Source organism: Pagrus major, chromosome 19 (genome assembly GCF_040436345.1).
Source record: "Pagrus major chromosome 19, Pma_NU_1.0".
In the NCBI taxonomy this organism is placed as follows: Eukaryota; Metazoa; Chordata; class Actinopteri; order Spariformes; family Sparidae; genus Pagrus; species Pagrus major.
This window is the reverse complement of record NC_133233.1, coordinates 19,424,799-19,449,695: the sequence shown is the minus strand read 5'-3', so window position 1 is coordinate 19,449,695 and position 24,897 is coordinate 19,424,799. Positions and strand designations below refer to the sequence as shown.

Sequence of the window (24,897 nt, the reverse complement as noted above, 5' to 3'; positions counted from 1 at the left end):
ACTCTCCTGCTTTAGAGAGTTGTCATTGCTCTCCGACACTGTAGTGGGGGCTGTGGACAAATCTATGGCAAGCACACATGTAAAGACTGTTGAAGTGAAGGAAGCAGGAAAAGTTGCATGTCACATTTTTCTGTTAAAACTTTCACAGAGGCTGCAAATCAACATTCTTTTTGTACTTGCTTCCTCATTCTTTCATTAAATATACATTATCTAGCCGACTGTGTGTTTTGTTAGGCGGTGTAGGAGAAAATGGCAGAAACGAGGTACTGCAGAGGAACAAGACAAACATCGACAAGAAACTGCACGCTGTCAGTGCAGCTGTAAGCCCATAGATTTTGAATAGGACAAGACTGTGAATCCAAAGATGGCGCCCATTCAGTCCAATGAGAATTGCTCACCTGGAGCATATACCAAAGAAGATTTCTAGCCTCAGCTAGAGGAAAGTTGTATTCATATATAACCAGCAAGGATCATAAATTCATAATAGGATGACTCATAATTAACCTTGTTTGCAGTTCGAGCTGTCTTGTCAAGAGTTTTACAGACGTCTCTTTTATAATGGTGCTCTATGGGGAAAATGCTTTATGGGCCACACATAGAATTTTGTGCTGCAGTACCATGAGTGGCCACTAGGCAAAATTGGAAGGTAGGCTGAGCAGCGCCCTTGTATCCGGGTCTTCTACATTCAACCACAATGTAACTGTGGAGACTGACATGAGAACAAGGCAGTGCAACTAACTCTAGCATTGAAAAAGTGTTCCTTAAATGATGGCACCAACAGTCAGAAGGTTTCTGATGACACCCTGATGTTGCCACCAGTACCACCATCATGTCTATTTTCCACTTCCACACAAAATCAATATTCAATTCACACTCAGGCTCCCCAGAGGACACTTTTGGACGAAATATCTTCTATATTGCCACCTTCATGTAAGCTTGGCACCTAAAACTCCATGCACCAAAGGCTACAGGGTGGATTTGAAACCTGAGCCTCAACCTCATTAGCCTGCATGAGGCACGCACTTTACCAGGAGAGTTATTTATCAGCTCTATATTACGCACCACATTTTGTCATTCAACCTGGGAACATTTGCCTACTTGATGAAGGTTGGATGACCAAAACATGGTTCTTATTAAAGCTGATAAATAGCTCTCCTGGTAAAGTGCATGCCTCATTCAGGGGTCACTTGGACCTCAATAGTGAATGTTGAAAAGATGTCTTTTGGATGTTTTTTCTCAGTGGGTGACTGCCAGCATGCAGCAACCTGACTTAAACATCTACCCGTTTAGATCCTTCTGACATTACAGAATCAATCACGTTTTCTAATTATCTACACAGCTGATCTGTAGATCATCTGAATGTTATACACGTGTATTTGTACGAAAACAGCATTCATGAAATTAAAATGTATCTAAATTAAAACTCTGCAACTGTTTTAAGGCTCTATTGATTTTAGTAGGCTACATTTAATTAGCCTAAATTTGACACGCAGCACCGTGACATTGTTTCACCAGCCACTAAGGTAGTTTAAGGTAGTCTTCTCTCCAGCTCTGTGTGTGCAGGAATGATCAGGTTCATTATGAGACATAGAGACATAGAGGGGGGCTACAGAGAGCAGCAGTGTGACATATGCACCATATGGGTGAGTTGAGAAAAAGTGGAGCAGTGTTTCCCTCCGGAGGGAAGCACATAAGTACATCTCTGTTTATGCACACGTGCACATGTACAATATACCGGACAAAAGTACAAAGTTATGGCAAAAATGAATGCCTGTTTAGCGAGAACAGAACATATGGTGTATATGGAGGATGATTAAGCCTCAGGTTCATCACACCATGATTGTCTCACCTGCACCTGATGTACAGTAACTCCAGTTAATAGATTACATAACAAAGAGGCTGAGCTGACTGGCTGGAGGTCATGCAAGTCAGAGAGAGAAAATGTTTTAAAGTCCACAGACAGACAGAAAGTAGAGTCTATAGTAAACCATAACTCCATCACATCCCCTCCTCCCTGCCCCACCCCCCTTTTCCCCAAGTAGCTGATTTCATCCTCGCAAAGCCACTCTCACTCTAATCTCCCCTGATCCGTCTGCACTGGCAAAGAATCAGATATCAAACTCACACACATTGAAAAACCTGGGAAAACATAACAGAAAACACACAATTACCTACTGTGATTATTATGATTATAATCAAAGAGCAATGTATTTTCTTGGAGATTTAGCCTTGATTTGCCCTTTTCTATAATTTCAACTCATCAACAAGAGTCACATTCCTTGTAACACAGGCAGAGTTGGCAGACTGATAACCAGATTTCATAAAGTGGGCATGTAGTAGCTTGTAGTTATATAATACCTAAATCTCTAAGCCTCTCTTTGGAGTAGCCACTGGGCACAGGAGCATCAAAAACCAATGGGAATACACTATAATAGTCTCTACATAATCTGTTAAACCAGAAAATCTTATCAATAGTGATGTAAAAATGTTACATGGCTTCCAGTTGTTTTGCAAAGAGTCCTGCACAGATATCAAAAGCTGCACATGAAGGAGGAAGAATAGGTAAGAAAACTCCACCAACACGCCTCACTTACCCATGAGACATTTTTATTCTTGGCGTGTTTGATCATGGCAACGAGAGCAGGCCGGTAGCGTGGAGTGAGGAGCTCCGTCCTCAGCAGATTTCAGCCCCGCAGCCTGTTGTGTGGGCAGGTCAGAGCAGGATCAGGGGTGATGGCCAGAGGGCACGCTGCGCTCAGCCATAGGTCATCATCTGCCCTGCAAACCTGCGAGCCCAGATCACCTGCTCTGACTGAATCCAGCATCTGTCAGCAGGATTGGACCACACTTCACGATGACAAAGTTTTCCTCCACGTGGTGAAAAAGTCACACAAGATTCATCCAAGCAGAGCAAAGTCAGAGTCTCTTCCTCCTGACAGCACACAGTGACCTGATGGACTGATTATGTATTCACGCTGAGTATGAATATGAAACATCCCAGCAGGTTTAACCCCGCCCTGCTGAGCCTCAGCGCGCACCCAATCGCGAAACAGATCTTTGTGGCCGGCTCCCGAGGGTGAGCTTATAGAAGCATTAGGATGAACGTACTGATTCTCCGGAGGAGAGGTCGGGGCTTCCTCTGACTGACAGGTCACTGAAACCTCCAGAAACCACAAAAACACGGAGTAGCAGAGGAAAAGTTAAACTGATCTCGTCTTCATCTACTGTAGATGTCTCCTCCACTTCTCTGTTCCATTTATTCTCCCTTCCTCTCCACCCACTTAATCTCACTTTCCTTCCTCTACACTCTTCCCTCCCTCCCTCCCTCCCTCTTTCTCCCTCTCAGGGGTGCGTCTCCTCACCCGGCTGGTACCTGTTGTCATGGCACTTCTTTGCTAAGAGACTAGTGGTGTGACAGATCTCTCTCTCTTTCTTTCATCTCTTTTATTCATTGCTCGCTGGCTCAAAAATAAATCTACTCTCTCTGGCCACAATTCAGCCTCTAATTGTTGCCCTGTCCTTCTCACCTTTTACTCTCAACTTCCACAACCTAACTCACTTTTTCGCTTATCTTCCTTTCTCCTTTACTTGTTTCCGTCTGTTTGAATGAGTTGATCCGGATTACTTGTAAAAGATCAGTGAAGACTTTTGAGGCTATCCTTGCTGATTTGAGTGGCTGCACTTAAGTCGAATTGGACCACGGATAAGGTACAGATGTCGAGATCAGCCAACAGAAAAGACTAGACTGTACACAAACAACCAGTGGTTATTTATATTTTTTGTGTCTCGTATGATACCTTAAATTTATTACAATTTTATCTTATTTTACTTGGTCTAATTTTTGTTGTTTATGTCCTTTTGTAAAGCAGTTGATTTGGCGAATATCTATAGCAGGTGACCGAAAAACTTAAGTGTTCAAACAATTTTATTAGGGCTGAACTAACATCACTTTCATCATCCATTAATTTGCTTATTACTTTCTTGATTAGTTTGTAAAATGTTGAAAAATAGTGAAAAACGGCATCCGGCAATGTCTTCGATTTGCTTTTTTTGTCTGACAGTCTTAAACCTTAACATATCAACTTCTTATCATATCTTAGACAGAATAACAGCAAAATCTCACATTTAAGAAGCCGCAACCACTGAATGTTTGCTGGTATTTTGGCTTGAAAAAAGACAAACTATTAATCAATTATCAAAACAGTTGCTGATTAATTTTCTGTCAATCCACTTATCGTTTCGGCTCTAAACTTCCAAACCACCAAATAACAACCATATAATTAAACCCCAATCTGTGGAGTTCAGGGATTTAAAGCAAGACTTTATACAGCTCCTGATCCATTTTTAACGTCTGTCGCTCTAATTAATTGTCTCTAGTATCCATATGGGCCAGCAGCCCTCCTCTGGTGCACAAGGTTGTCTGCATCTCTCCCCTGTTAATTGGCCTCAAAGAACATCTGCTCCTGTTTTAAGTGATGCTTGGTTTGGCCTGGCTGCCCTCGCTGTCTGAGGTGCCAGTTTAATGGGCATGAGCCGAGCCCACAGCTCCTTCATCTGGCTAATGATAGCATGATTGTCCATTTTTTCCGCAGATGTTATACCTTGTATAGGCTGTTACTGGAAGGAACCGGCACAATATACAATCAGCAAGAGGTGTATTAGAGACGCAGTGGAAAATAAAGATGAGTGAAAGTATTATGTGGGGATTTATGTTGTCAAATTGAACTAAAGTGAGCCTTAACCTAAACCTTATGTCTCATAGACAGCGAATAAATACAACAGCTCCACCAACCACAGAGAATCTACTACATACATATTTCTTCCTAAAAGCATGTGTTGTAGTCTAACGTACCGCTAATAAATGGAATTACTAAATAGATGGTGCCAGAAACTGCAAGCCTCACAAAAATGGATGACGGCACTCCAGCCCTCAAAGCAGCTGCTTTCCACTGATAGTAGTGAAGCAGCCAATATGACGTGCTGGAGGAGTGAGACACGGCTAAAATTAACATTCACCAGAGGGAGCAAATTACTTCATATGTATGGGTCTCCTGCAGCCAGCTGCAAACCGCAGACACTTAAAGATTCTTCCCAAAATATATTTGCAGACACTGGCCATAAAGTAGCTGTTCATTTTGAAATACAGTTGAAGAGTCATGGATATCATATTTTTTAACTGTGAATTTTCAGATGTTTTTGAAAGACTTGGAGGAACATTTGGGTGAGAAAGTCTAGTAACCATGAGATTTATTCAAGCACACAAAGAAGCCGAGAGCACAGCCGTTGTGATATAGTGATTCATCGTAGCATGACATTACATGATGGAATATCCTCATCAATCACCTTCCACATAATAATCTGTATATTTTGTGAGGAGTGAGCAGCATCTTTCCCCCCATGACTTCACCATTTCCAGACAAGCGAGGGTTTTAAAACTTAAGACTGTCGCAGCCCAGTCGTAACTGATCCGGGGTCAGTGCGCACAGATTCAGCACACAGTGTCACTGACATCAGTGTTTCCAGGCTGGAGTGAAGCTATGCTCTACATAGGCCTTCACAGATATATATCACACTTTCCAGTCCCACGGTGAGGTGATGGATTATGTAAAAGCAGTAAAAATCCACCTAAATCCGAGACATTCCTAAGGGCCTCTGTGGCCAATTAGCTGCTCAGTTTCCGGACATTTCCATATTCTCTGGAAAGGCAAAAGAACGCACAACTGCTGCCAAGGAAACCCTGCTCCAGTCTGCTCTGCGCTGGCCGACACTCCTCCCTGGGCGTGCATCCCGAAGCCTGGAAAACTGGGAATTCCAGGTCACACTTTTCACCATGGGAAATTAGCTCACCACTAGCACACAAAAGCTCAGTATTGTCTGAGGATAATTACAGTCTTCTGTGTAATACTCCAGTGTCTGCCATTTCTCATTCTTTGTGTGTTAACTTTAGCTCCCCACAGCAGGTCAAAGTTTCCACTTGTCACATAGAATAACATCAACATCTAATCAATAGATTGGCACGACATTTGCTGCAGATATTCAAGATCCTTAAAGGATCAATCCAACTGGTTTTGATGATCCTCTGACTTTTCCTCTCGGAATGGTTTGCCATTAAATTTGGTACAGACATTCATGTACCCCTCAGGATGAATTCTTATCATTGTGCCACCATCAGGTCATAATTTCAAAGATCTAATCGAACTAATCACAATGTTTGTTTACAATAACTTTTATCATGATGTTATTTCAAAGTGTATACATCTAGGTTGGAGCCCTAATTTACTTGTTGGGCCACAGACTAAAGAAAATGTCAGCTCAAAACTCAGTTGACTGGTGGTGGGATGTCATTGTTGGGTAGATTTGGTTGATCAAAGACACTCGCAAAGCAACACTACACATACAAATAAGCACATCAAAAATGTCAGGACTACTGTGTTTTACTATATATCTTTACATGTTACAGTTACAGCTGAATATGGCAACAGAAATAAACAAGTCTGCCAATTTGGCAACTCTTTACAATGTTGCATAACAACTGTGAGCTGTCTACCCAGAAGAGACTGCTGTTGTTAGCGCGATGTCACAGTGATTCAGTCTATACTTTGGTTTATGACCAATACCAGCAAATTTCAATTGCTCCCATCATCCTCAATTGCAATTTGAGTTTGGTGCTAATTAGCAAATGTTAGCATGCCAACACTCTATACTAAAATGGTGAATATGGTAAAAAGTTGTACCTGCTAAACATGGAGAATGTGAGCATTGTCAATGCTTGCAACGTTAGCATTCAGCTCACAGCACCACTACATCTAAGTAAAGTTTTGCATAGCCGATAGCAAGAAGAAAAGAAAGAACTGGCCATTTAATGTAATTAATGGAAAAAGCAGTGCAACTCTAAGCCGTGTGCTAAAAAGTTGATAATAATTCAACTTCAAAAAACTTGTGCATGACACAAGAGAGGAGCGCAAGCCATACCGTAGGAAAACAATGGTTTTGCTGGCGACACGCCTCGCTGTGATCTGCCATGACTTGTTTTTACTGCAGCCTACAACTAGATATTTAGATCAGATAAGATTGGTTTTAATGTGTCCCTCAGGAGGCATTACATTGTGTACACATGTACATAAAATATATATATTAGGGGATATGCAGGGTTAAATGCTTTGAATGTAAATAACAATTAGTTGATTGGTAAACCACATATTTATAATCCATCTTCAAAATATTACTGGTCATAGAACGTTAAGTGTATTGCATTTTGTGATGCATTCCAAGAGTTTTCTGACTTCTATACCATAAACTTCTTTAGCTCTCTGCTGTGAGGCTTAACTGACTTCCCCGAGTTCACAGGTAGTAACTGGCTACTACTGCTGCATCATGGCAAGTACAGCAGGGAAGCCAAGAAAACAAAGTGGGGAATGGAGTACGGCCTGCTGTCTTCAATTAGCTGAGTTTCCGTGAGGAGTGTCTTAGACTGGCCACTCAGTCTGTCAGACGGAGTCCCATCCGGCCGGGTCTCCGTGCTCCACATTCCATCCAGAGCGGAATTGTGTTCCGCCCCATTTCAGACGTAAAACGCTGGTTTGGTGCTCCATATTGGAAACATGTGAGAGCAGTGTCATAGAGAGAGTGGCGAGTCACGGCAGCTAGGGTCCTCTCAAGGTCAGCTCTGGCTATAGTTACTGTACTCTCCTCTGGTTTAACTGTGCTCATTATATTAATTTCAGCATGCTGAGTTTGCACACAGTAATTAAACACAAACACATGTTGCCAGTGATACTCCATCCCGCTGAATGGTTTGTTTTCATGCAAACACCTTACACATGGGGCTTAGATCGTCCGGTGTGGAGTATCAACAGCTGGTCCTCCACTAATCCACTCATCAGTTAAATTAAAGCTTACTCAGTTGTACAGTAAATGTTGGTTCAGCCTACTGCAGCGTGTGTCACACGAAACCAGATTGTGTAACCAAGCTACAGCAGGCTACACAGGAGCGCTAGTGTTTTTTCTTCTCTACAACATCTGGGATAAAGTTGGCGTCCCATTTGAGAAGCTGGACCCTCCAAAGTCCACATTTCTAGACATAATACGTCATAATGGGCTCACAAGTCTTGGTCCTTTTTCAAAGGCTCTTCCAAAGAAAAACAGCCGTCTTTTGGCTGAATTTGTAGGACACAACTGGTGTACCACTTGTAGACTTCAGTATCACATAATCAGTTGTTCTGAGGGGATCCTTGTTATCTAATAAAGTCAGGAAACTTAACATGAGCATGTTGGTTTAAGCTGTTTGTTGTGGCCTGATGTCCGTATATTATGATTTAGTATAAATGCCAAACATCCCAGTTTCCAGCTTCTAAATTGTGTGGATTTTCTCCTTTTTTCCCTTCTTTTTTTGTCTAATTTGATGGTAAACTGAATATATTCCAGTTTAAGACTGTGGGTTGGACAAAAGAAGAAATTTTATGATGCCATCTTGGCATTTAGGAGATTATGATGGATATTTTTAACCATTTTATGACATTCTACAAACCAAACTATCAATTGATTAAAAAAGACATTAGTTATCATTATTATTTGCAAGTACATTAATTGTAAGTTGTCCATCATGTGTTGAAGTTAAAGGAGCACTATGTAGTTTTTCGTACTCTTTTCATTTGTTTATATTTGGTGGACCCTGCCACCTTTCTAGCTTGAAACAGTGTTATGGGGACCTTAATTTCCTCTGAGAACAGCTTGTTTATTCAGTTATGGAAAAACTACATAGTGCCACTTTAAATATCACAACAGTAAACTCACATGTCATGAATTAGTTCCTACTAATAGTTCCACTTCATGGTGATGAATTTTGAAATGTCTGTCTTTACAAATTGAAGCAGGCTGCTTTGAAACAGCATTAGTTTTAGGGTGAGGGCAGACAGTCTCATTTAGGCAGGTGGCACAGGTTCAGCCTAACCTTCAGGTCAACTGATGTTTATTGGGCTGATGTAGTTTCTCTTTTTGTCTTGGAAGGGATCCAGGTTAGCAGTCCGTGTCTTTTGGAAGTTCCAACAGCTGAATTGGGGCGAAGCATAAATCACAATGTACATCAAGGCTACACTTAGGGCTGCAAATAATGATTATTTTTGTCATTAATCTGCTGATTATTCTTTCGATTAATCATTCAAGAAAATAGTTTTAAAAAATTCCTATCACAATTTCCTAAATGGCTTTTTTGTGACGATATTTAGTGTATAATCACCTGAGATAAAACAAAGCAGCAAATCCTCACAATTAAGAAGCAAATGTTTGGCATTTTTGCTTTAAAAAATTACTGAAATGATTGTTGAATTATCACAAAAGAAGCTGATTAATCTTCTAATTGACTAATGGTTTGAGCTCTAGCTGCACTTCATACAAAGTTTGCATAGTGGTGACTGCAAATGTACCATTAAACAAGCCATACTACCTGTAGTTATCTCAGATTAGATAAATCCCCACGCTATTAAAATACACAGACCTTTCTGTATTGATATCACTGTTTTGGATCTAAAGTTGCTGTGTCTCACTGAGCTCAGAACATTTTGTCCAATGACGTTCCATCTTGCATTTGGTAATGACATCATAACTCATTTTAGACAATGAAATAAAAAAAGAAAAATCACACCTCATGAAAACTTTATTTCTGAGCCTTGAGGGCATTAAAGCATTTTCTCTCTGCATAGAAATGGTGCGTTTATGCATTTATGTGAGAGTATGTGTGGTTGTGTGTGAGTGAGAGTACAGTAAGTGTAACATGGCCATCTAGTGGTAAGACTCAATTAGGGAGGACCATCTTTATCTGCAGTACTTTGATGACTGTGTAGATGAGGGAAAAACAACCATATTTTTTGCACAGCTCTATTAGTGAACACTTTAATAGAGCCAAAATATTCACCTTCCTTTGAGCTATATACAAGAGAGTCTACAGAAACCAACCACACCTGAATGACAGAATCAAGGATGCAAAAGGACAGTCCCAAAAAAATGCATGTCTCATCAAATTCCCCATCTGAAGCCATACCTGTTAGCAGAAATACATTCACATTTTCATCTCACTGCATTTCATTACATATGAGATAAACCAGCAGAGCCCAACAAAGTCTGTCAAGTGTCAACCGTGCATGTGCCTGCAGTGTGTTCAAAAACATTACAACCTCAGCTCGCTGTCCAAAACCCGGAATAAATATGAAATTAAAGATTTATTGTGTCTGGCAGCATGCATGGCGAGAACGGAGCTCTGCAGAAAACTGCCAGGCCAGAGAAACTGAAATATCTCAGCTAAACCCTGCAGCATTCAGGATTGGTTCTGGATAGAGATCTAGATGGGAACAGTGATCAACATCGAGGAAGAAAGCTGGCAGGTGTCCACTGACCATTCAGTCTGCTGCTTTGAAGCAACAAAGACATTTTCAGTAAAGTTGTGCGTGTTTTGATGTGACACCTGCACAAATCGTCTCTGAATTATTCATCCCATCATGAAACAATTATAATAAAGCACATTAGTCTGCACATGCTGCCGACTGTTTGCTCCATCAGCTCCTCTTAATCTCCCTCTACTCACGCACATTCGCTCCTCTAACCCCTGTGATAAATCAGCATCAGAGCCAAAAACTCACATATGGAAGCTGTGCTCTCCGGCGATGGCCCAGCCCACAGCACGGCATGAAGGGGACCCGGGCGGGGAGGAACGGACGGCCGTCTCACAGGCTCCCTGTCAGGCAGCAGCATCCGTTCAGCCTCGGTCCATGCCTGCACACTTGGCCCGCACGGGTGCAGACCACCAAAAGACGCAGAGGAGATGACAGGACGGAGGTCCTAGATGGAGGACTGACGTTTCCACACCAGCCCCCTACTTCTGTCCACCCACCCCCCACGTGCACGCCAAATCCCCCCCTGACTCAGAAACTCACAGGATTCAAAAAGTCAGATTTAGATACCCCCCTCTTCCTCCTCATCTTTCACCCATCTCCAGACTGTTGCAGAGTGTCCACGAGCTGACAGTGAGGTGCACGTCTGAGCTGACTGTTTACCCCACCCCGAAATCTGTAAGCGCTCCGACAGATCCTCTGGGCTGCCAAATCCTCTGCAGTGCTGCTGTGTGTGCTGTGGCAGAGAGGAATAGTTGCAGGCTGGCACACTGGTTCAGCTGCTGGTGGATTTAGACACACTCATCATCACACTCAAGTTCCCTCTCAGCATGGGAAGGAGGTGGAGCTCTCAGTGTCCTTTATTGACCGCTGTCCCTTGCTTCTTAATGGAGGACGCCGCCTTTATACTCTCCGCCTCTTCCCCCTCCTGTCATCCAAGGTTCAATCTGCTCTAAAAGCCTGTCACACACACACACATACACACACACACACACACACACACACACACACACACACACACACACACTCTGGTTTTCTTCTTGACTTTCTGCCCTCTCTTCTATCTCAGACCTGATTGTCTCTTCATTCTTTCCCTCATTTTTTTCCTTATGATTCACTCCTCATTTGCATTGCATTACCCTTCATACTGTCTCTGTGTGAGTGGTTAGGACAGAGGTTGAGACAGCTACTGGTTGCTGAAGAGACTGCACTCTGCTTTAATGTTACAGAGAGAGTGTGTGTCTCGTGCTGAGAGCCGAGCAGCAGCACAACTCTGCCCGTGGTGCAGAGGGAAGTCGCTTGCACAGTTCGGTCATGCTAGACTGCCGAGTGTGAACACAGGGCTGGTGTGATTGTTTCTTCCCCTCGCACACCTCCTCTATGGTCTTGCCCTTCCCCATTGCGTTCAGGTGATTGAGTCCAGACCGACAGGCAGCCTCACTGCTGCGTCGTAACTGCTGTGTCAGCCAGAAGTGCACGTATTCTCTCGCTCTGTGTTCAATGAAAGATGCACATGTGGTGGGTGGAGCTGCAGAGGTAATATTCGTACACACAGCTTGACTGTGGACGAATCTAATCTGGCATCAAGGACAGCACGAGAACACATTCGTGAGTGATGCACAGAATTTCAATGATTAAACAGTGCCCTTTATTTCTTTTCTGCAACACTTGCAAACTGGTTATAATTTATTTTGTCAATGATGAAGGAATGTCAAGATAATAGTCAACAGTCGTTGAAATTACAGGTGTTTGTGACAGAAGTTAATCAGGACTCATCACTGTAAACACATCATGGCTTTCAATCAACACAAACTGCATCATTCAGTTGGGTTGCTTTAAACATGAAGCCTAATTTAACTCAGTTCAATAAAATCTGCACAATTTGATGGCGAAACAGCTGGCAATATTCCCAAATGCCTGTGAAAAAGGACCTGTGGCACAGTAAAGTGACGCCAGGAGAAGAGGAGCAGGTTGATTTTCACAACACAGTTCCAACGATCCTATCAGTACATATTGTTTATTGACTTATTGTCTTGTGCAGATTTTATGGGTATAAAGCATTTTAAAATCATCTAGAAAATGACATCACAATAAGTAAAACATACCAGTGCAGACACTGGGGAAATTGCAGATGAAAGTATCAAAATGACTTCACATTCTGCTCATCAAATATGCATAACTCAAAAACTAAGAAATAAGAACTTAGAAATATTTTTTTAAGCAAGTTATTATTAAAGGATTTACTCAAAATGTTAAGTAGTGCCATTTCATTTGGTATTTGAAATTAATGACTGTTGTTGAGATATTAACATGATAAAGGTGGCACATTAATGCTTAAAAGTCATATTGATGATTGGTATCTCTCTGTGCTCCATAACACCCTTATTGTCACCCTCTTTTATTGCAGCTTCATGTTGCGTGTACTTCATCTTTATATTGTGCCGAGCTGACTTTGATGCTGGAGAATCCAAACTTGTCTCATAAAGCAAAGGGCAGCTTGTCTCATCTGCAGCAACGCACTCTATCAGTGTTGTTTCTCTGTGGTTTGCCACCAGGAAAATAACGACATCATTTCTGCTGTCAGACAGAGCTATATTCAGATAAAGACAAACTCAACTGTCAGTCTCTGCAGAATTGATAGTCATTGTGTTTGCCAAGCAGATTGGCAGTCTTTATGGAGACAGAATGTCCAGTATATCACATTACATTTTTAAGTACACAGGGATTTAATAAGAAGGTATTGCAAGATATATCAAAGAGGTAACTAAAGCTGGCTCTTTTTATGAACTGTTTTCAAGCAACTAATATGGATTAATTAGCACTAGAGTCAAATTAATGTCTTAAAAATGGTATTTTATTTTTTTTATACAAGAGAATCACACAATTAATTTTGTTATTCATTGACTAAATATGTAATTTGTCAAAACTTACACTTAAGGGAAACATCAAAGTCTGTTTACAGGGTTTTTTTTTTTTAGCACTACTCTACATGTATCAACAGTAAGTTGTAAGTGTTTTGTAGATCTGATAAATCTGAATAATTTACTCAAGCGTTTTTACTTGAGTCAGCCTCGGTTGGGCTACAAGTCTAAAGATGAAAATAATCCGGGGTGAGAGTGTGTGAAGCTAAAAGAAGTGATCTTACCAGACCTCTGCAGCCTCCACATTTGTATTTAAACCTAGCTGCTCATTAGCTGCTGCAGGCAGAACACACCTGAATCTCTGATCAAACTATTAGCTGCCTAGTTGCATTGTGGGTAATGCAGGTTCCAGGTTTTGACAAGGAAGAAGAATGCATGGAATAATAAAGATGCAATCTCTGGTCGTGCTGCATCGATTTGATTCCTTTTTTTTTAAACTGCACCACAATGTTGTAGGATTTAACTTAGACATAGATTTTTACACCTACTACTTTAAGCTTAACATGGAGCCTTGAAACAGGAGGGAAGCATCTAGCCTGGCTCTGTGCAAAGTCAAAGAGACGGACAAAATCCAACTACCTACACCTCTGAAGTTCACTAAACGACACTTATATCTTGTTTGTTTACCAATCTGTACCAAAACCAGATGATTCAATACCAGTATAATGCTAATGAACCCCAGTCTTACTTCCAATGTTATGCAGCACGACAATCAAATCCAACCAAATAAGAACAGCAGGTTTGAAAATATGTTAAATATGTTACAGAGAGAGAGAGAGAGTGTGTGTGTAATGTGATTCCATTTTGTAAAACATCATAGCGGACGAACACGCAAAAAAAGGAAGTTCTGTCGTCCTAAAGCTGCCTTACAAGCAAAACACTTTGTTTGTGCATCCACAACACCCCACAGGCCTCTTTTTTATTTTTCCCACCCTCACACCATACTGCAGTATTTAGTATAAGGTCTATGGATCACAGTGTTGATTTAGTGGATACAGGCAGCATTTCTGGACTCAAGTGGCCCTGTACAGGTGGTGTGTAACCTGTTGTAAAGCGTTGTGCTCATCAGTGATAGTATCAGCATCCATATATCTCCTCCTCTGGCTTGACACACACTCTGCCCAACGTAAATCTGGCACCATCTTTCATCAACACTGAAGCTTCTTTAGTTTACTGCCAATAATTCACCAGTTGACAAGTGTCTGCTGTGATGGAAAGGCATCATTATAAACAGAGAGAGGTGCACCTTACAGTCAGAAGAGAGTCCTATCAATCAGGTCTGTCAGACCCTGTTCCCCTTTGAGAAGTAATCATCACTCAGCAGCAGCTGACGCCATGAAAAATATTGCAGGAGATCATGTCTGCACGCTAAAATGAAACTCAAATGCTGCATTTCTAATTTTGGTTCATTATGCTTTCTGAACACACCTTCAAAGCTACACCTGAAGTCACTCAGGTCAAAAAAACTGCATGCCTTCTTGCTATTGTACCTAAATTAGCACACACACAATAATATAATCCAGAAGCAAAAGTGTGATAAAGCAAGAAAGGCAACAGAGTTTTTATCATTCTTTCCGTGGGCCTCCATCACTACCAAGAAGACACTATCAATCAACCTGCAGACAAGAGCAAGCTTCCAAGGCATGAGAGGAAGCTAATTAAATGCATCAATCTTGATTAAAATAAAAAATGCAATATTCTGAATAACTGTATTAGTCATTTTTAAGGCAAAAATGCAAAGTTTCAGCATCCCCACTGTAAGGATTTCCTGTTTTTGTTTGTCTGTGGTCTTAAATTGACAAAACAAGCCTCTTCTGATGGATAACAAACAATAATGAAAAAGAAATTTTTGTCCAGCCCTTTTATGAAGCCCTATATATGAACAAAACAGCTCCATAAAGTCCCCAGCAGTACTTGTATGCATCTCATTGTTTGGCTAACACACTACTACTACTGAAAATATGAGTGATTATGAATAAAAATTCACAAAGTGTGAACTATCAGCAGCACTTTTCTTCAATTTAGTGGTTTAGAAAAGGATTATGATATGCTGCATCCATCTTTATAACCTCATACGATGCCTGATTTAGCATTTTGATGGGCAATTTTCAGAGGGAAGACTTTGATTACTCTCATAATAAAAGCACGTATTGACCTTGTCCACCAGGGGGGTAGTGCATCAACACAGTGCCAAATTAATTTAGCCAGTAAAACAGCAGGGTGGGACTCATGATCAAGGCAGAGAAACTTGGAATTAGGTCACTGTGAATGCAATGTATTCACTGCCAAAGAGTTTTTTTGGCAAACCCTTTTTATTGTATGTGCTTTTCTCTCTTTATTTTTTACTTTTGTTTTTTACCTACAAAAGAAAACCAATAATACGTCTGTAGAAAGAAGAGACTTCCTAGGTGGTTTGTCAAATAACAGGTACAAATTCTGAAAATGCCCAAAAGCAGATTCTCTAGATTGATGTGGTTACTGTGGTACAGATACTATGAATTACCACCAGGTTAAATACCTGTATTCATTCATTGCACCACTAGATGGCAGCCTGGTGCTTCTATAATGCTTGACAGAGCAGCAGTGGCTTCCACATTTACAGTATCCAAACTCATGCATCATTACTGCAGTTTGATGCCAGAAAACACATATGGCTCTCCAGAAATACCTACTATTGGAAAACTATGACATACGTTGCTCAAAGTTCAGATGAAGGTCTGCAGGATTCATCTTACACTTCACCCTCCAACATTTCCAGTGGCAGCTTCTCCATACGTCTACAGTATGGCACTGGAATCTGTTACATAAAAAGTCAAGAGTTGCCAGATCTGATAACAGTCAGTAATAAGCGCTCTGCGTCACCCCTACACTCCATTAAGCAGAGGACAAAATAATCTCGAGGATGATGAAAAGGGAAAATATTTGCAATCAGGGAGAGTGTGAGAAGGGGTTTCCTGCCCTCACCACGCCCTCTCAGACAGCCTTTCATCACCAAATCCAGTTCTCCAGCCTGAACATACAGACGGAGCAGACAGAGAGGGTCGAACTGCAAGAATGTGACGTGGAAAAAACGGCTGCTGCAGTGGGGGAGACGGTGTTATAGAGAGATGGAGGTGAAAGAGACAGAGGGAGGTGGGCGATACAGAGCCTGGTGCAACCATTTACATAAACATAACGAGTGTGGGAAGCAGCAGGAGGTTAATTATGACATAATGCCCCGTGAGTTATGTAAAACCACAGTTTGAACTATTGTACATGAAATCCTCTTTGTGACTGTATGTTGCTTGTATCTCAACAAAAGTCTCGTTCTAGTTACCCTCCACTGAGCGCCTGAAATCCTTTTTTAATAGGTCTTTTGTTATCAAATTGATCGCGCTTATTCCATTGTTGTTGTATTTGGTTTCCTTCGCTGTTCTTAATGTGTTACCTGTCAGTTACAGAGATGACTTCATGACTTTAGTGAACACTTTGAAGGCTATTTACTGTACGCCTGGTGTTTCATATCTTCTATCTCTACAAGAGCCAGAGGGCAAACTGACATCCTCAATCGGAGCTCATCAGACTCAGCCATGAATAAAAGGAAACATGATCAGACATTCGTCATTAGAGATTCTACTTTTGAGAACAGCCTGACAGAAGAAATTACGCTTGCAAAGTCAGTCTTTTTTTAAATCCACCACTTAGGACCCACTTTTGTAGGTTTGCTTTTGAGCAGTTCTTCTCCTCGTGTTTAATCCTGTTGTTTGCTCTGAGCTTTGTTTCTCACTCTCTGTAAAGCACTTTGTTACTCTGTTTTTAGAGTAGGGCTATATAAAGAAAGTTTATTATTATTCAGGGTCATGTGGGGCTGGATTGTTTCCCAGGATGCATTAGGCACGAGGCTGACTCTCTAAACACACTGCCAGTCGAAGAAAGGACAATCACTCACATTTACACCTATGGCCTGTTTTCCGTTTCCATTGTGATCAGGAAAAACAGGACACCAGGCTCCATGTAGTGTGTTTCAACAAAAAACAGTTGTGGACACTAAAAGACGACTATATTGTCTATTGAAAACAAACAACTTGAAAGATATTGTTCAAAATTTGGGAAAATACACTTAATTTGCATTTTTGGGAACAGCCGTTTCTGAAAAAACGCTAACACAGATAGAAGGGAGGAAAATGCTGAATGAAATAGTCGGCCAGTGGCAGGCTTATACACACAGTCTACATATGGTGAGTCAGACTATCACCTAACATGTTATATATTGATTTTGTTTAATCATAATCAAAGTGTAAAAATGGCAATTTCCATTCTTACAGGTGGTTTGTGCTTGGATAGGAGCAGTAACTTCTTGGAATCTCCACCAGTCACGTCGAAGCTGCTCCTGGCCAAGAAATAGCTCTAAAATATGCAAATTGTCATATTTACACTTTCAATAAAAGGTGCTATTTGTAGAATTTTGGCATAATTTCATGGTAGCTCCGAAAATATTGGGGGTGGCATATCACCATAGTGACAGAGTACTTTGCAAGCTAGTCTTGGCTGTAGCTAGGTACCGTTAGCAGTGAAGTGGAAAGACCAACCAAGACTGTTTGGTGAGCAGATTTTGCTACCTTTGCCCTGAGCCAGACCAGCCGTTTCCCCCCATTGTCAGTCTTTATGCTGCAAACTAAACGGCTGCTAGGTCCAGCTTGATGCTGAAACATCTGTTTTTCTACCTCATGAGAAATGGTTTGATGTAAATGTCTGGACTGTAAAAAGAAATGCTGAAACAATGATAAAGGGTCAAAACCATGACAGATGGAGGATGCACCACAAATCACAAAATGTTTTCTTTGCTTACGCTGCAGAACCAGACCACCTCCACATACATAAAAATAAACCATCCACCTGATGTTGAAGTTTGCCGACAAATCTTTAACAGTTCTGCCCTTCTTCCTTCTCAATGGAGAGCTGAGCTCCGGTTCCAACACTGACTTCGCTACTCCCACGGCTGAGCGGTCTGGTCTGGCCTGGACCTCCACCCTTCCCAGCCTCCTCCATACTCCCCCGGGCATCGGGCCATGACCACAGGGAACGTCTCTCATCCTTTCTCTCTCAACCTACTCACTGTCTGCCCTCTGCCCCTCTATCTGTAGCAGCATGAGTAACTCTGTCTTTTAGGAGCTGTTTATATGCAGTTACTGGAAAGTCATTTTTATGATGCTCAAAGCTGTGGTGGATCGATCACACAGTGAGTGACCTTGACTAGTTATTCTTAAGGCGCCTACAGAAATGCCAGGACTATGAGGCACTAAAACAACAGGTCAGACAAGAGGGAGAGCAAAGCACAATATACAAAGGATCATTTCAAAATGTGAAATCCAGTCATGCAAACATTCTTCAGTAAACAGCAACTTTGGCTGTTGATGGCAGGGAGAGAAATGCTAAAACAAAGAGAGCCGAGGACACCATGAAAACTGGATGACAGATTGATGAATAGGCACTGAGATAACCACACAAAAGATTAGTTTCATACTTTCCCCAGGATGGTGTTGGTTTAGCCATCTCAATACTACGTCCTCATTCTTCTGTGATAAGTGAAAATAATCACAGGCAGGATGATTGAGCACAAGGGTGAAGAAAATAAGGTCAGATCAAAACTGCTGTTATGATAACACAAATGAAAAACAGTATTTACATTAGTCTCCAAACAGGGGAGAAGTTACTGGAAGGTCTGCTATTCCTGGGGCCCTCTTGCGGCAAATTTCTCAAAGAAGATATTTCTGCTCGGCATGCAAGGGCCTCGCTGACCCTGAAACACATCACTCCTCCACTCTCCCCACATCCCTCTACTAAAACCTTACTTTAATGGCCTCTCGTTTCTGTACGATGTGGTGTTATGTTGCAGATAGATGCTCACTCTCAGCCTTATTGAGTTTATGTGTGATGACTCAGTGGAGGGGAACTCCTCATTTGGGGACAAGACTGTGGGAATGGGCATGAGCTCCCAAGGGTGATGGTAAAATCAGGCAATTTCTCACTAAGCAGCTCCCAATGAGCTCTAACACTGACAATAGCAGCTCATTCAGAAGTTCTCCGTGGCCTTGACGCAGACAGCAGGCCAGGAGGTGCCGTCTTGCTCTGATCTCATCCAGCTTCCCGTCGCCCTGCCGCTGCCGTGCCAAAGACGAGGTGATGTGTGCCTCCTCCAAAAAAGGCAGAAACATTTAGGCAGGGGCGCGCATCCTTAACCCGGCCTGTCCTGTCCCTCGCAGGTCTGCTCAACAAAGACCAGACACGTCGAGTTTGTACCTTGCAGGGTCTGCTTTATAACAAGGCCACTGTGTTGCTGCTGCACTCACAACAGAGGATGCAGCTCCACTTAACATACTGTACCCAACAGTGTTTACAGACGGCTTTCACTGCGATGCACATCTCATCCCTGATGGATGATGATGACTGAAGCTGGGCTCTTATGCCAGTTTGCGTTTACTGTCAGGGATTAACATACACTCAAGACACAGACACAGAGACAGACACAAACACACACACAAAGTGTTACATTCCTGAATGAAGCGACTGAAGCCAGGATCCAGGAATAACTCTTGAAGATATTCTTGTATGGTGCACAAAATAATCAGATATATCTTCCTTGTACCTTGTCATAAACAGAACTACGTTCCTAGTAGAGCTGCAACGAACAGTCAATTGATCGATGAGTCAGTCGTAAGAGAATTAATCACCAGCTACTTTGTCAATCGAGTAATCATTTTTCAAGCAAGATTATCAAACATTTTCTTTTTCCATCTTCTTAAATGTAAGGATTTGCTGCTTTTTTTTCATTTATGATAGTGTTTTTTGGTTTTGGGTTTTTTTCTGAACAAAAGAAGCAATTTGAGGACGTCACTCTGGGCTCTGGAAAACTGTGATGATAAGCAATTTTTTTTCACATTTTAATAAATAAATGATTATCAAAAAAATAATCTGCAGTTGAATCAATGATGAAAAAAATGATGTGAGTTCAGCCCTAGGTGCTGATACATCCCATATGGTCTAGCGGTTAGGATTCCTGGTTTTCACCCAGGCGGCCCGGGTTCAACTCCCGGTATGGGAATTACTGTTTATTGATTGTCCCATATAGGGGGTAAATAAAGTTACTAATCTTCTATCTCTGTACTTAAGTACAGAGAACTTCAATTGTGAGAGGGTCGGCTGGTGATGTATTCACCTTGTGTGTGTGTATATGTGATGATGGCAAAATGTGGTCCTGGAGAAACCTATTGTAGTTGGGGTGTACCACAGAAGCGAATTTGAGTACTTTGCCAGGTGTTTATCTGTCTGTCTGTGAATTATAGTATAGTATAGATAGTGTCACAACTTTCCATGATGCAGTCATGAAACTTCACAGGTGTGTATGTGAGATCAAAATGAAGGTCAAGTTCAAAGATGGGTATGGTTCAAGCAAGGGGGTCGGAAGTAGGGGTGCCCCCCCCCCCACACATTCACGGCCATGCAGACATATATTGTTGCAGGAACTAACACTTTTTCGAGTACTTTGCCAGGTGTTTATATGTCCATCTATTTGTCTGTCTGTGGACAGATTTGGTCGACACAACACTGTCACAACTGTGCAAGATGCAATCACAAAACTTTACAGCTGTGTTACTGAGAAATAAATGAGGGCCAAGTCTGAAGATTGGTGTGTCCAACTCACAAGTACTGAGTACTCATATACTAATGTAGAAATGACTACTTAGTAGTCATGGGTCAGAACGTGAACATGTTGATGGTCATTGTGGTTGGGGTGATCCCATCACAAGATGATCTCTATTTTTTCCTTAAATTTATCAGACTACTGATACTAGAAATATTTCAATAAATAAGCAAGAGAGAGACAGGGAGTGACATGGAACGAAGGTCCGGATTCAACAAGGACAACTTGTGGTTAAAAGTGAACTGCGATCCCTACCTGGCGAACAAGGCTGTTGGTTGTGGTGTCTGAGGAGGTGCTGCCATCCGAACCTTTAAATCTGCCTTTTCTTCGAGCTCCTTTGCCGTGAGACTGCAGAGAGCCAAAAAGGAAAGAGTGATATTACCATACATGCATGAACAATATGTACGTTTTAGTTCCTCCCAACAGTCTAAAACACAAAGATATTGAGTTCACAATGATAGAGCAATTTTCATACCAGCCTCCAGAATCTGAGTTTATGTGGACTGTTCATTCAACAAAGACTCTGAGAAAATCTGATGGACATTTGTTTGACTTCTTTATCAGCAACCAAATATAGTTACGGATTATTTTCGGTTAGCACACTAATCAAATAAAGGAAAGTTTTTCAGCTCTACTTTCAGTGAGTCTTATCTAATATAAACCTCCTTTGCACTTTCCCAGAAAGCTTCCTTTGGAATTTTCATACTAAAAACACTAAATAATTTGAAAGATATTTTCCAATGCATTGTTGAAGCTGATCTTTAAAATGCATGTTTTTTTTCACTGTGGATCTGTCCCCCATCTCTGACATTGTAATCGCATTAAGATGTAAGGCAAGTGAGTATTTTTTAAACACACGTTTGATGAAAATATGAAGCTATCCTTTTAGTGTAGACACAGAGCCTGACTGCTAGTTCAATTAGTTAAGTACAGCCTTCAGTGTTTTATTTGAAGTCTATTATTATGACAGGTATCATGAAAAACGATGATAATTATGTGGGTGGTCTCGAATATGCAAGCTGATATGGTGTAGGGCTGGAAAAGTAATGTACTTAGCTGAAGTGTTCATACAGCATGTGTTGCCAGTAGCAACTGAAAAACAGAAATTCATTTGAAATCTGCCTTTTATTCCAGCCCGTTCCCTCGGGACATGTTAATCATGCATATAAAAAGAGAGAGAGAGAGAGAGAGAGAGAGAGAGAGAGAGAGAGAGAGAGAGAGAGAGAGAGAGCGCTATTCTGACTGTTTCTGAGGAGCCGGTCATGTAGAACAGTTTGAGCTGCCCAGAGAGAGTCTGGAGGAACAGGATGAGGTTTAATTAACCCCGATAAAGCCAAACAGAAATATGTTGGACAAATACACTTCGCTGCATGAGAAAGATAATGTATAATCCATTCTGTAATATTTTACCTGAGGCTTTCTGAACTGGAAGTGGCACAGTGGTGGAAGTAACTAAGTACATTTTTATTCACCAAATACCATTTTTAAGTAATTTATTTATATTTTATGCTAGTTTTATAATTCTGGTCTTTACCCTTCTGGAGGGATATACAGTATAGTACTTTTACTCTATTACATGTATTAGCAGCAGCTACTTTGCAGATTATGATTCAAGTGGAAGTAACTACGTACACTTTTTACCCAGGTGCCATTTTGAAGTACTTCACTGATATTTTATGCTAGTTCATTACTCTACTTCGCAGCATCTCAGAGGGGAATATAGTAGGCTATTTTTTACACCACTACATTAGCAAACAGCTACAGTTACTTTGGAGATTATGATTTTTCATTCAAAATATCTGACCAGTTATTCAAATCTGACGTATTATTATAATTTAAACTACCCAAAAGTATATAAAATTAGCGTTTCTTTGACCAGTCACATCATTAAGGAGCTGTTTGCATGTCAAAATACCAATAATCCAATATATAACTAACAATATAACACCTCTGAAAGAAGAAAGTCTGCTTTTAATTTTGATACCTCATGCATTTTTTGATGGGTGAGTAAGAACAATTTTGAATGACAGACAGGCGTTTGCTTGTAATGGTGTATTTCTACTGATTCTGATGATCAGAATAATGATGATTATCGGATCCGATAATCAGCCGGGCCAATAATCAGTCGACACATAGTATATAGTGTATACACACTTGGGGTAGATCGATTATCTGCCTGGCCAATTATAGGGGCCGATATTCAGCATTTTTCCTATTATTGGTGATTTTCTATCAGATTGCCAATAAAATAAACTGATTTTAAAATGTGCTACTGGTAACACTTCACAATTAATAACAACAACAACAATAACAATAAAATAATATGAATCGACAAAGTAACTATTGACTACATTTCCAAAAAATATAGTGTAGAGGATGTAGCCTAATGAGATACTTGAGTACATTTAAAATCAGATACCTTAAAACTTTTACTCTTTTAGCAAAGTAATATTGTAACATAATATCTTTACATTTACTCATGTCTGACTGTTGGGTACTTTGTACAACACTGAATACTTCTTGGACTGGACCAAAATGGTTGACGTTACATGTGAAAAAACGTAAAAAGTCCACAGAACTTTTCTTATAATCGATGTAACATTAACGTTATTGGTTTGCACATGAGCAATTTGGCAGATTTAAGATTAAAACATTAAAAAACTGGCTAACCAGACCAAAAATATTGAGATACAACCTGACTTACACCAACCTGAAGTAACATTCAATGGAAACAGCGTCGACGACATTTTGGATCAAAAATCGACCGTTTAAATTCAAAAAGTGGCTGTGGGGCGCACGCGGGGCTGGTGACGTAGACGTAATCGGACGTTAATTTAAGCTAGCAGCCACCGAGAGGAAGAGGAAGAGGAAGAGGAAGAGGACAGGTTCAGGTTCAGGGCAGGTGAGTTCAGATTAAAGGTGAAGACCTGTTTCTTTGGCTATATAACATAACTATAACTTCGACTATAACAGGCTGTGACAAGAAAAAACATGTCGGTGTCATTTAAAGTTAACAACTCACTTGCAACATCGGATGTTCCAGCGAATCCATGTGTTTGTCCGGAGGTGCCGTCTCTCTCGTTTCTGGAGTATTATCAACGAACATTACACCATTTTATAAAAGGAAAACTTAAACAAGACCTCTCGGCTCGGACAGGAGCTCCACCTGTGTCGAAGATAGAAGCTGAAGCTCATTTTGTTTTTTTGTTTTTTGTTTTTTTTTAACCCGGTTAACGTGAGAAGAAAGAAGGAGCGAGGAGCCGCTGCTGGGGCAGCCGGCACCGCCAATCTTCAAGTTTTGAGACAGGAGCGTTAAAGGAGGAGCCTGAGCGGAAGAGGTTCGTGAAGCAGTTTTCCTCCAGTTCAGATGATGATGAGTTTGTATTCTCGGATATTATAGCCTTCAGCATCACAGAGCCTCCTCATCAGTGCCCTCCTACCCACACTGGCTGAGAGCTCTCCTGCTCCATATGCGCCCTCATCCAACGCCAACACCTCTGCCTTCACACAGCACAAAGGATGGAGATGAATAACAGCTTCACAGCAGATAAACAGTCTGAAAATAAAAATGGATGGGTTTTAAAGCCTTTTCTCATTAAGGGTGACAAACATGAATATATTTACAGTAGTGGAATGTAACTAAGTAGGAAAATACTTAAAAATAATGCAAAACATATGAAGAGCATGTAAACTGGAATGTTTTATACAAGCGCAGCTGAAATAATTAGTCGATTGACCAAAAGCTATTTTTGCACTTTACATCCAGAAACATTTCATTTGTCCACATATGTGAGGATTTGCTGCTTTTCTTTTCAATCATGTTGAATTTTGGAGGCCCTTCTAGGCTATTAGTTGGACAAAACAAACATTATGAAGGCGTCACTTTGGGATCTGGGTTATTGTGACCGCACAT

At 41.1% G+C, this 24,897-nt stretch overlaps 1 protein-coding gene and 1 non-coding gene across 2 annotated transcripts in view; one reads left to right on the top strand and one right to left on the bottom strand.

Annotated features, from left to right (window-relative positions):
* cacnb2a (calcium channel, voltage-dependent, beta 2a) overlaps positions 1–24,073 on the bottom strand; it is a 67,773-nt gene extending 43,700 nt beyond the window's left edge. Inside the window, exons 1-2 of the mRNA XM_073488168.1 lie at positions 24,007–24,073; positions 21,240–21,332 (exon numbers count right to left, since the gene is read on the bottom strand). Of these exons, the coding sequence (XP_073344269.1) occupies positions 21,240–21,332; positions 24,007–24,036 (123 nt within the window). The 5' untranslated portion in view covers positions 24,037–24,073. The remainder of the gene's footprint in view (positions 1–21,239; positions 21,333–24,006) is intronic.
* Positions 20,313–20,384, top strand: trnae-uuc (transfer RNA glutamic acid (anticodon UUC)). The gene has a single exon. It is a non-coding gene; the product is annotated as a tRNA-Glu (tRNA).
* Positions 24,074–24,897: the final 824 nt, after the last annotated feature.